Here is a 12,943-nt window from a genome sequence, read left to right as displayed (position 1 = left end):
GAGAATCCAAGCCAAATACCAGCAAGAAAGTGAGGACATCAGTCCTACAGCTGCAAGGAAATTCTGCAATATTCAGTGAGCCTGGAAGAGGATCCTCAAATGAGAACCACAGCACCAGCCAACACCTGGACTTCAAGCATGTGAGCAGAGGATCCAGTTTCACCATGCCCAGACTCCTGACCCGTGGAAACTGTCAGATTAATAAATGAACATTGCCTTAAACCAAAATATAAAGACCAGGTAACAGCATTCATCTGCTTTAGCCATCCTCCCTTTGCCCTTGTGGTTTTGGAGCTTTTTCACTCTTTACTCTGAGTACAGCATCAGAAGAAAGCATGTTCAACCAGAAGATGACTGCTGTGATTTCCTCAATGAGAAATCCTCCTCCATCTGTTCCTTTCCTCCTCCTGGAATTCAGCTCTGAAAGGTTCCATGTGTTCTTTCATATTGCCTTTCAAAGAACCAATGCCATCCCTAGCAGAGACCATTCTCTTTCAGTTCTTCTGCTGACTTTCAAAAAAACTGCGCCTCTTCATAGAGTTTCCATTAATTGTTAAAATCTTTTCTGTCTCTTCCATTAGTTCTGCATCAGTAAGAACTGCCTGGTCTTCCCGTTCTTTCTCCTTCATGTGCTGTGTTTCCCTAAACAGCCTGGGACAAATCTCTGCCTACTGACTGCTTAACCTACTCAGCACCTGGTCAGAACAGATGTGGCAAAGAAGCAGGTGGCGAGAGGGCACTGTTCTCCTCCAGGGCAGGCAGGTGAGGTGGTCCTCCCACAGCCTCTCAGACTGGGGCAGAGTGACCCACCATTTCAGTCCTGCTCCAGATCTCCTGGGAACACAACTACGGGTCCCAACCACCATGTACAGAAAGCATCTGCATTATGGATGTCGTCCCTGCTGTAGTCCTAAGGTCTAGTATTCACCCCAAGCTTAGGGGACCGCACATGGGGTACCATCTGTGCCACACACGCAGGAAGAATGGAGCCTGTGTTAGCTGCCCCATAAGGCTAAGCTCACCCACCAAGCCCCCTTCTCCACAGCACTCTGCTCACTATTGCTCCAGAGAGCAAGCAGTGGTCAGGGTGAGGGGCATGTCTTCAGACCACTATTTTCCCAACACTGCTAAAGTCCCTAAAGACCCATTCAGAGACACAGAAGTCACAGCAATTCCCCAGAAAGGCCATATGTGTCATGCCTAAGCCTCTGAAGGTCTGAGTGGTTTACTTCCTTCCAGGTAAAGAGTTTCTGGAGTTGGAGTTACGGGGGGGTATCTTAGATAGGGTGTACAGAGTGGCTCTCAGAGGAAGTAACCCTTGAACAGAGAACAAAATGGCCTGAGGAAGCCAGCCAAGCAAACATCTAGAAGAGATCACAGGCACAGGGAACAGCAAATGAGAGGAGCCCTGATGTAAGCACGATAGTCTCAGTGTATTCAAAAAGCAGCAAGAAAACCATGTGGCTGGGCTGCAGTGAGCACAAAGAGGAGCTGTAGGAGACAAGGCTAAGAAGAAGGCAGAAATTAGAGCCAGCAGGGCAGGGCAGGCCACAGTGAGGGGTAGGGGTATTGTCTCAGAGCAAATGATGTTACGATTCAGTGTGCATATAGATAGTCCAGCTGCTATACGGAGACCAGACTGAGTACAAGAGATGAAGTCAGAGCATCTGTTGTGAAACTATATTAGTTGTTCTGGTGAAAAATGATGGTAAATGCAAGGAGAGATCAAAGGCAGCAAAGCCAGTGGTGAGGCTGTTAAAAATAGACAAGAGAGACTTCTGCTTCTGGCCATAATGGACTCGTGGGAACAGGACTCACTCTCCCATCTAAGACAACCAAAACACAGACAAAATACATGAAACACCCAGTTTTTAAGACACTGTAACTAAAACAACAAAGGAGAGTGATCCCTGAGAGATGAAAAACAAGGAGGCTTGTGAGGAGATTCCACACAACCTTCAACTGGAAGTGATTAATCTAACATAATGGCATGATAAAAGGCAAATATCAAGAAAAGAATCTAACAGAATTCTACAAATTGCCCTTTAAGTGACAAATATGCTCAATTAAAATCACATGCTCATGAAATGATACTGGTATTTGGCAGTACCTACCTGTGTGAAGACATTTTCAAAGATAAGACACACAAAGTCACATTAAAGATCAGAACTAATAGATGAACATTTGCAACTGATTTGATGAGGAGGACACTAACTTTGACCCCCAATTAAGCAAAATGTTATCTCCCCTCGACAAAGAGAATTCCCTTCCTCTCATAAGTAGATGTGTATTTACAAAAAAAAAATTATACTGAATTATTAACAGTATATTACATCAATAAAAAATGTGTGAAAATGTTTTCTCTTTTTATGTAAGTATGTATATAATATCCCCAATTTTGCCTCTTGACCCACAAAGCCTAAAATATTTACTTTCCAGCTGTCTGCCTGAAAAAGTTTGCCAACCCCTAATCTAGATCAATCTCAGCACTTCCAGGCTCTGCTCAGTATTCTAAGTAAAGCAAACACCTGGATCTAGAAATAAACATTAAACCAGTTATTCAAGGATCCTCTAGGCTTCAATGGAGCATGGAACAGATGGTTCAGATGTTACTCAGAAAGTGTCGGAATGTGAAAGAACTTGACCATCCAGGACAGCTCCTCCTTTCAGAGGAAGGAACTGAAACCCAGAGAGAAAGACGTGCTGACCCTAGGACACACCCTGCCCCCTGCCCTGCTCCTCCTCCTACCCCACAAGGCTGCTCTTTCCGGAATCTTAGAAGAACAAAAAATACAACCAAACCACTGGTCCAAAAATGACCCCCAAAACATACCCAAGAGGTACAAACCAGAACCAACGTTAACCCTATACCTTGGATGGTCCTCAGATTTAGGACATGCCAGGCATATCCCACCCTGCTTTAGTTTCAGAGCTCTCCTCTAGGTCCTCAGTGCTCCCAAGCAGAGATTGTAAGTGAAATACTAAACCCTCAGGAAAAATTTAGAAAAAAAATTTCAATACTGGGTACACAGAGGCCAAGAAATACCCTGCAACATGTGTGTATTCATACAGCTACTAATAAAATGGGCACCAAATTGAAGTTCTTGATGAAACCATTAGAGAAAATCTTACCTTGCTTGGCAACTGAGCAGCAGCATCTCGCGGTTATAAATCAAAATATATAGAAGAACCAGGAAGGCTTTTGCTCTAATGTAACTTGAGGGGCTGTCAAGTAAACGGATAATTGTGGAGACAAAATCCTGTGGAAGATATTTAAAATTTTTTTTGAGAAAACATAAAAAAATAAGGCAGTCAATTCTCAGAGTTAATAGATTATAATAATCAAACAGATGGCGGGAAGTAAAGTAGAATCAGCCTCTGTTTTTGCACTCTTAATTTGGGTAAGACTTCATGCTAAATTTTTAATATGTATTATCTCATTTAAGCCTGAATATCAGTCATAAACAATTGACAATATTATCTCCATTTTAAAGAGAAAAATGGGAGGTGAGGAGCAAGATGGCTGACTAGAGACAATGGTCTCCAGATCGTCCCAAAAAAAAGAAAAACTTTTAGGTGAGAAAGCATAGCCGAGGAGAAATACTTAGGGAAAGGTGCCAGAACCTACCCTTACCGGACATTCCACAGGAAGAAGTTGTGAGCAGAACAAGGAAAAAGATTATGACAGAGATGACACCCCGAGAGATTTGGAATCCAGTAGAAAGGGTAGGTGGGAGTGTCTATTTCCCCCGACACACACACACACAACCCATAGCAGCCTGCCAACTCCTGATCTGTCAAGAGAGCCCTTCTTCCCTGTCAAATCCAGGCGCTGCTGCCATCGCTGAGCCTCTTGGGAGCACAGCACCAGGCTGCAGGCCTGCACAGGGTCGCTTTGCCCTGCCACAGACCCAGGCTAAGACGGTGGGTGCCATATTACCTATACATACACTGGGGCCCTCTATCCTGCTGGGGAAGTCACAGTTCCTCAGTCTCCCTGTCACTGGATCCCACACAAACATTCCCCAGCAGAAGAACACAACTGGAAGCATGTCAACAAATAACACAACTGGCGGTCACAACTTCATGTAGATATGAATCTCTGAGCCAATGGCATATATAGAGAGCATATCTCTAGTCTCTACATCTGAGGTCTTAACAGACATAAAATAAAATAAAATAATATTCAATACATGACACACAAGAAAAATCTATACTCCTATAACACTTTTAACTAAAAGTATAATATAACACAGAGGAGTAAGTATTGACAAGTACAAGTAATAATGTCATTTTCCTCTCACCCACCCCCCACACCCCCAAGACAGGCTCTTGCTCTGTCACCCAGGCTGGAGTACAGTGGTGGGATCACAGCTCACTGCAGCCTCGAATTCCTGGGCTGAAGCAATCCTCCTACCTCAGTCTTCCAAGTAGCAGGGACTACAGGTGCACGCCACCACACCTGGCTAATATTTTTTTTTCCTTTCTTTCTTTCTTTCTTTCTCCTTTCTTTCTTTCTTTCTTTCTTTCTTTTTTTTTTCCCCAGAGATGGGCTAATTTTTTCTATATATATTTTTAGTTGGCCAGATAATTTTTTTCTATTTTTAGTAGAGACGGGGTCTCACTCTTGCTCAGGCTGGTCTCGAACTCCTGACCTCGAGCGATCCACCCGCCTCGGCCTCCCAGAGGGCTAGGATTACAGGCATGAGCCACTGCGCCTGGCCAGCAATGATTTTTTGACTATTATACCAAAAGCTCAGGGCACAAAAACAAAAATAAAGACATGATGGGACTACATCAAACTAAAAAGCCTCTGCACAATAAAGGAAACAATCAACAAAATGAAATGGTAGCCTACAGACTGGGAAAATACATTTGTAAACCATGTATCTGATAAGGCGTTAATATCCAAAATTTATTAAGAATACATGCAACTCAATAGTGAAAAAAAATAACACGATTAAAAAATAAGCAAAAGGCCTTATAAAGAGACACTTCTCCAAAGACGACATTAAAATGACCAAAGGGTATGCGAAAAAGTGTTCAGCCTCAGTAATCATCAGGGAAATGCAAATCAAAGCCACTATGAGATATCAACTCATACCTGTTAAAATGACTATTATCAAAAAGTCAAAGGATAATATGTTGGTGAAGGTGTGAAGAAAAGGTAACTCTTTGGTGAGAATGTAGATTGGTATACCATTAGGGAAAACAGTATGGAGGTTTCTAAAGAAATTAAAAATAGAACTACCATATGATCTGGTAATCTTACTTCTGGGTATATATCCAAATGAACTTAAATGCACATATTGAAGAGATATCCAGGCTCCCATGTTCATCGTTCACAATAGTCAAAATATGGAAACAACCTAGTGTCCATCAATGAATGAATGAAGAAATCATGGTACATACACACAATGGATTATTATTCAGTTCCACCAAAAAAAGAGATCTTGCCATTTGCCGCAACATGGATGAGCCTAGAGGACACTGTGCTAAGTAAAATAAGCTGGACACAAAAAGAAAAATATTGCATGATCTCACTTATAAGTGGAATCTAAAAAAAATAAAAACTCAGAGATAGAGAACAAAACAATGATTATGAGGGGCAGTAGAAGGAGACAATGGAGGAGATGTAGATCAGAGGATACAAAGTAACAGATATGTAAGATGAAGAAGTCTAGAGATCCAATATATAACATGAGGACTACAGGTAATAAAATTGTACTGTATATGGGATTCATGCTAAATGAGTAGATTTTAGCTGCCCTTTCCACAAAAACCAAAAAAATGGGCAACTATATGAGATGATGGATATGTTAATTTGTTTGACTATAGTAACCTTTTTTTTTTTTTTTGAGACAGAGTGTCACTTTGTTACCCGGGCTAGAGTGAGTGCCGTGGCATCAGCCTAGCTCACAGCAACCTCAAACTCCTGGGCTTAAGCGATCCTACTGCCTCAGCCTCCCGAGTAGCTGGGACTACAGGCATGAGCCACCATGCCCGGCTAATTTTTTTGTATATATATTTTTAGTTGGCCAGATAATTTCTTTCTATTTTTAGTAGAGACGAGGTCTCACTCTTGCTCAGGCTGGTCTCGAACTCCTGACCTCGAGTGATCCACCCGCCTCGGCCTCCCAGAGCTAGGATTACAGGCGTGAGCCACCGCGCCCGGCCTATAGTAACCTTTTTTATATCTACATGTATTCCGTAACATCATGTTGTATTCCGTAAATACACAATTTATAAATTTATATTTACAAATAATATAAAATTTATATTAAAATGTTATAAATTAACAAAACTAGACTTCCTCTTTTCCAATCTGGATGTCTTTTCTTTCTTTCTCTTGCCTGACGGCTCTGGCTAAGACCTCCAGTACTATGTTGAATAGGAGTGGTAAAAGCTGTCTTGCTCCAGTTTTTAGAGGGAATGCTTTCAACTTTTACTCATTCAGTATGATGTTGGCTGTGGGTATGTATTATATAGCCTTTAGTATTTTGAGGTATGTTCCTTCTATGCCTGCTTTGTTGAGGGTTTTTACGACAAAGGATGTTGAATTTTATCAAATGCTTTTTCTGCATCTATTGAGATGATCATGTGGTTTTTGTTCTTATTTCTGCTGATATGATGTGCCACAAATTTAATGATTTATGTATGTTGAACCATGCCTGGATCCCTGGTATAAAACCCACTTGATTATGGTAAATTATCTTCTTGATGTGCTGTTGGATTCACTTTGTTAGTATTTCATTGAGAATTTTTGTATCTATGTTCATCAGGAATATTGGTCTGTAGTTTTCTTTTTTCCTCGTGTCCTTGTCTGGGTTTGGTATCTGTGATACTGGCCTCATACAATGAGTGTGTGGGGCAGGAGGGGGTGGGGATGGAATTCCCACCTCTATTTTTTGGAAAAGTTGTAGGAGGACTAGTATTAATTCTATTTGTATGCTTGGTAGAATTCGGCTGTTAAGTTCATCTAGTCCTAGGCTTTTGTTTATTAGGAGATTTTTTTATTACTGATTTAATCTTGCTACTTGTTATTGGTCTGTTCAGGTTTTCTATTTCTTCCTGGTTCAATCTTAGAAGATTGTATGTTTCCAGGAATTTATCCATTTTCTCTAGGTTTTCTAGTTTGTCAGTATATAGCTGTTCATAATAATCTCTGATGATCTTTTATATTTCTATGGTATCAGCTGTAATGTCTTTTTCATTTCTGATTTTTTAAATTTGGATCTTCACTCTTCTTTTCTTGGTTAGTCCAGCTAGTGGTTTATCAATTGTGTTCACCCTTCTGAAGAAACAACTTTTCGTTTTGTTCCTCCTTTGTTTTTTGGGTTTTTTGTTTTGTCTCTTTCATTTAGTTCTGCTCTGATCTTTACCTCTTCTCTTGTGCTAATTTTGGTTATTCTTGCTTTCCTAGTACCTTAGTGCAACATAAGCTTGTTAATTTGTACAATTTCTAGTTTTTAGATGCAGGTATTTAACGCTATAAACTTCCCCCCTGGCACTGCCTTTGTTGTATCCAACAGATTTTGGTGCGTTTTCTTTCCATTTTCATTAGTTTCAAAAATTTTTTTAATCTGTCTTAATTTCTTCATTGATGCAATGATCTTTCAGGAACATGTTTAATTTCCATGAACACGTATAGTTTCCAAAGTTGCTCTTGGTGTTGATTTCTAATTTTATTCCATTGTGGTCTGAAGACAAATTATCCCTGTTTGCTGACTGTATCATCTTATATCTAGAAAAACCTAAAGACTCCACCCAAAAACTCTTAAATTTCATAAATGAATTCAATAAAGTTTCAGGACACAAAATCAACATACAAAAATCAGTAGCATTTCTATACAACAATAACAATCTAGCTGAGAGTGAAATCAAGAAGGCAATTTCATTTACAATAGGCACAAAAAATGAAATAAAATACCTAAGAATATATTTAAACGAGGAGGTAAAGGATCCCTAACAAATAAAACTATAAAACACTGATGAAAGAAATTATAGATGACACAAATACGTAGAAAAACATTCCATGCTCATGGATTGGAAGAATTAATATCATTAAAATGGCCATACTGACCAAACAACCTACAGATTCAATGTAATTCTATCAAAGTACCAATATCATTTTCCACAGAAGTTTTTTTTTTTTTTAAATCCAAGATTTCTTAGGGAACCAAAAGAGTCTGATTAGCCAAAGCCAGCCTAAGCAAAAAGAACAAAGCTGGAGACATCGTGTAACCTAACTTCATATTATACTACAAGGCTATGGTAAACAAAACAGCATGATACTGGTATAAAAATAGACACACAGATGGGTGGAACAGAAGAGAGAACCCAGAAATAAAGCCACATACCTACAGCCAACTGAGCTTCTAAGTCAACAAGAACATACACTGGGGAAAGGATGCCCTTTTTCAATAAATGTATCCTTTCCGGAGTGCCATATGCAGAAGAATGAAACTGGACTCCTGTCTCTCACCATATACAAAAATCAACTAAAGATGGATAAAAGCCTTACATGTAAGACCTGAAACTATAAAAATTCTGGACAAAAACCTAGGGAAAACTCTTCAGGACACTGCGCTTTTTACTCCTAAGAACTCAAAAGCAGAGGTAACAAAACCAAATATTGACAAATGGTATTTAATTAAACTGAAAAGATTCTACACAGCAAAAGAAATCATCAACAGAGTAAACAACCTGCAAATGGAAGAAAATGTTTGCAAAATATGGATGACAAGAGTCTGATATACAGAATATAAAAGGAACTCAACTCAACAATAACAACAAAAAAACAAATAATCCCACCAGGCATGGTGGCTCATGCCTATAACAACAGTGCTTTGGGTGGCTAAGGTGACAGGATTGCTTGAAGCCAGGAGTTCCAGACTAGCCTGGCAATATTAGCGAGATGCCATCTTCACAAAAACTTTAAAATTTAACTGGGCATGGTCGCATGCACCTGTAGTCCCAGCTACTTGGGAGGCTGAGTCAGGAGGACCACTTGAGCCGAAGAGTTTGATGCTGCAGTGAGCTACAATGACGCCACTGCACTCTAGCTGGGGTGACATAGCGAGACTGTCTCAAAAAAATAAAATCAAAGAAAAAAATAATCTGTACCTCAGTATAACCAAATAGTTGGTAAATAAGACTTCTTTCCTACAGAGTAACTGTAATTAGTAAATGAAGGTAGAATGACAGACTATCAGCATATAATAAAATATCTAAACAACTGTCATTGATGGCTGCTAAAGCCAATAAGTGAAAATCTGATAGAGAAATTTATAATCAATAGATTGCACTGAACCTGCCTTAAGCCACTGCTTACTCTTAACATCAGAAAAGGAGACAAGTAATTATTATGTGTCTTTTGCTCTAAAGAACACATATCACCCATGAAGCATCTTTACCCTCCCCCCCAAAAAAATTCAAATTTAAATCTAATCAAACTTGTAAATCTACCAGCATACAAGAAGTACAGGAGTCACATGTTAAGGGACACCATATTGTCTATGTTTACTAAATTCAATCAGTAAAATCCAGATATAGAAAAGTCTATGAAACTATGACTAGTTTCCTCAAAAAATTCATTTCAAAGACGCAAAAAAAGATGTAAAGGGACCTATATACTTAAATAGAATTCAGAAAAATCAACCTGAAATAAAAACTTGGCTTGATCCTGACTCAAACAGATAATCTAGAAAAAAATAATTTATATGACAGTCAAGAAAATGTGAACTCTGAGTGGGCATATGGCTATTTTAAGAATGTGTTAATTATTTGGTGTTTAATGACATTATGAATGTATTTATTTGAAATAGTCCTTGTCTTCTACAGATACATATTAAGTAATTACAAAAAAAGATATGATGTCTGGGTTTTGCTTCAAAATAATTCAGAGGGAGGAAGAGTATATATAAATTATATAAATGAAGTAGAAATAGAGAGGGCATATAAATGAAACAAAACTGTCCATGTATTAAAAATTATTTACGATAGGTATATATTATTCTCTCAACCTTTTTTGTGTTTGAAGCTTTTATTAAACACACACACATATCCATGGGTAACTGAGACTGTTGCCCTACTACTCTCACAGTAGCCCTTCTAATTTTCACTTCATCCTCATTGTTAGATTCTGGATATTTCTGTGTGTTTTGTTTGTTTTGTTTTATTTATTTATTTATTTATTTTTGCAAGTTCAAGCATGTCTTCACAAGGACAATCCAGCATATCCAAAAATTTTTTTTTTTTTATTTCAGCATATTATGGGGGTACAAAAGTTTAGGTTACGTATATTGCCCTTGCCCCCCCCAACTCTGAATCAGAGCTTCAAGCATGTCCATCCCCTAGACGGTGCTCATCACACTCATTATGTATGTATACACCCATCCCCTCCCCCCCCCACATCTGCCCGACACCCGATTAATGTTATTCCTAAATGTGCTCTTAGGTGATGATCAGTGAAACCAATTTGATTGTGAGTACATGTGGTGCTTATTTTTCCATTCTTGGGATACTTCACTTAGTAGAATGGGTTCCAGCTCTATCCAGGATAATACAAGAGGTGCTAGATCACCATTGTTTCTTATAGCTGAATAGTACTCCATGGTATACATATGCCACATTTTATTAATCCACTCATGGACTGATGGGCACTTGGGTTGTTTCCACATCTTTGCAATTGTAAATTGTGCTGCTATAAACATTCGAGTGCAGACGTCTTTGTTACAGAATGGCTTTTGTTCTTTTGGGTAGATGCCCAATAATGGGATTATTGGATCAAATGGTAGGTCTACTTGTATCTGTTTAAGGTTATCTCCATATTGCTTTCCACACAGGTTGCACTAGTTTGCAGTCCAACCAGCAGTGTATGAGTGTTCCTATCTCTCTGCATCCACGCTGACATTTATTGTTTTGGGACTTTTTGATAAAGGCCATTCTCACTGGAGATAAGTGATATCTCATTTCGGTTTTGATTTGCATTTCCCTGATGATTAGAGATGTTGAGCATTTTTTCATATGTTTGTTGGCCATACTTCTGTCTTCTTTTGAAAAATTTCTATTCATGTCCTTTGCCCACTTTTTGATGGGGTTGTCTGATTTTTTTCTTGCTGATTTTCCTGAGTTCTAAATAGATTCTAGTTATCACAGCCCCTTCTCGGATGTGTAGCATGCGAAAATTTTTTCCCATTCTGTAGGTTGTCTATTTACTCTCGTGACAGTTTCTTTGGCTGTGCAGAAGCTTTTTAATTTAATCAGGTCCCATTTATTTATTTTTGTTGTTGCTGTGATTGCCTTTGGGGTCTTCATAAATTCTTTGCCTAGGAGAGGGTTTTGCAAGATATCTACTCAGAGACACTGTCAGAAACAGATATTTTTTAGGTTCTGTTCTTGTCCTGTTTAGATTTTCTAAACTCCAAAAAGAGTCATGTTCTACTAGATATCCTGATGTCAGAAGGCAAAGCAGATTTTGCAACTGGCATGATTTCTGAGACCATATTTAGAACAGAGCCACAACTTTCAACAACCTCAAAATAACTGGTTCACTGAATTTGAAAAGATGGAGATTGTGAAAAATGAAAACCATAATTTACCATGTGACCTCTAAGTATCTTGGTTAAAAATCTGAAAGATAGAAAAATCGAAAGATATGAAAAGACTATAATCATGCACTTAACAAAACTCTGAATCAAAATATTTTTGGTAATAAGTACCACATGCACTCACCATCAAATTGGTTTCACTGATCATCACCTAAGAGCACATTTAGGAATAACATTAATCGGGTGTCAGGCAGATGTGGGGCGGGTGAGGGGATGGTGTATACATACATAATGAGTGGGATGTGCACTGTTTGGGGGATGGACACGATTGAAGCTCTGATTGGGGGGGGGGGCAAGGGCAATATATGTAACCTAAACTTATGTACCCCCATAATATGCTGAAATAATAAAAGAAAAAATATTTTTGGCATATGTGAAAGTTAGGATTCAAATTTATCACACCTTTTACTGGCACCGTAGCCATTTGCAAACATATATAAAACTACAGTGTTATATATATAAGCTACAAGGGGGAAAGTACTTTTTAAAATGAGACTTAACCTAGCAATTTTACTTAAAAGTTTATTTACTTAAAAGGGAATTATTAAGGATGTCCCTACAAAAGAATTTAGCCATGAAAATGTTCTCCCTGGAAAAACAGTGGAAATTCTTAAATGTGCAATAAGCAACTATTGAAATAAATTGTGATATCTTCACATGATAGAATGTCATACCTTTTAAAATGATATTGAAGAGTCATATTAACTTACACACACACTCCTAACATATCATTGAATACGAAAAATATGGGTTACCAAACATACAGTTGATCCAATTTCTATAAAAAATACTCTAATAGCATGTGTTCATGGCAGCAGGGAAGGGGGAAATATGTGAATATGTGTGTATGTACATATATGCACAGCAAATATAAACTTGAAAGGATATATATTAAAATTTTTACAGAGATTACCTCAGGGAGGTAAGCACTTCAGCTTTCTGTGTTCTATATTCCACATATTCTGAATTTTCTATATTATACATATAAACCCTAAAATTCATTAAAGTTATGAAATACAATCTGACAAAAATTAAATTAGCATTGGCTACATTAAGTTTTTAGATATTATAACTAAGGAAAATTATAATGACCGCATCCAATATCTTTCTCCCCAATAAACAGCACATCTATAAACTCACAAACTCCTCCAACCCTGTATCTTGATGGTCAAATATTTGCAGAATATATTAACAGCTTGGAAGAGCCAGAAAAATATACCTACAAACTAAAAAAAAAAAAAGTTTACAGTGCAAGAACTAGTAAAGAAATTCACAACTAACCTACAAGGATTTTTCTTATACCTAGTCAGACCCTCCAGAGGCTTCATGTT

The 12,943-nt window shown here is 38.2% G+C and overlaps 1 protein-coding gene across 5 annotated transcripts in view; it reads right to left on the bottom strand.

The window, feature by feature from the left end:
- The window catches only part of ULK4 (unc-51 like kinase 4), a 497,440-nt gene that overhangs the window by 359,691 nt on the left and 124,806 nt on the right, over positions 1-12,943 (bottom strand). For all 5 annotated transcript variants that reach the window (XM_045530714.1, XM_045530715.1, XM_045530713.1 and 2 more), the window contains one exon: positions 3,133-3,260. In XM_045530714.1, coding sequence (XP_045386670.1) covers positions 3,133-3,260 — 128 coding nt within the window. The remainder of the gene's footprint in view (positions 1-3,132; positions 3,261-12,943) is intronic.

This window comes from Lemur catta, chromosome 18, assembly GCF_020740605.2.
Source record: "Lemur catta isolate mLemCat1 chromosome 18, mLemCat1.pri, whole genome shotgun sequence".
In the NCBI taxonomy this organism is placed as follows: Eukaryota; Metazoa; Chordata; class Mammalia; order Primates; family Lemuridae; genus Lemur; species Lemur catta.
Note: the sequence above shows the minus strand (reverse complement) of the source record. Positions and strands in the feature narration are given on the sequence as shown.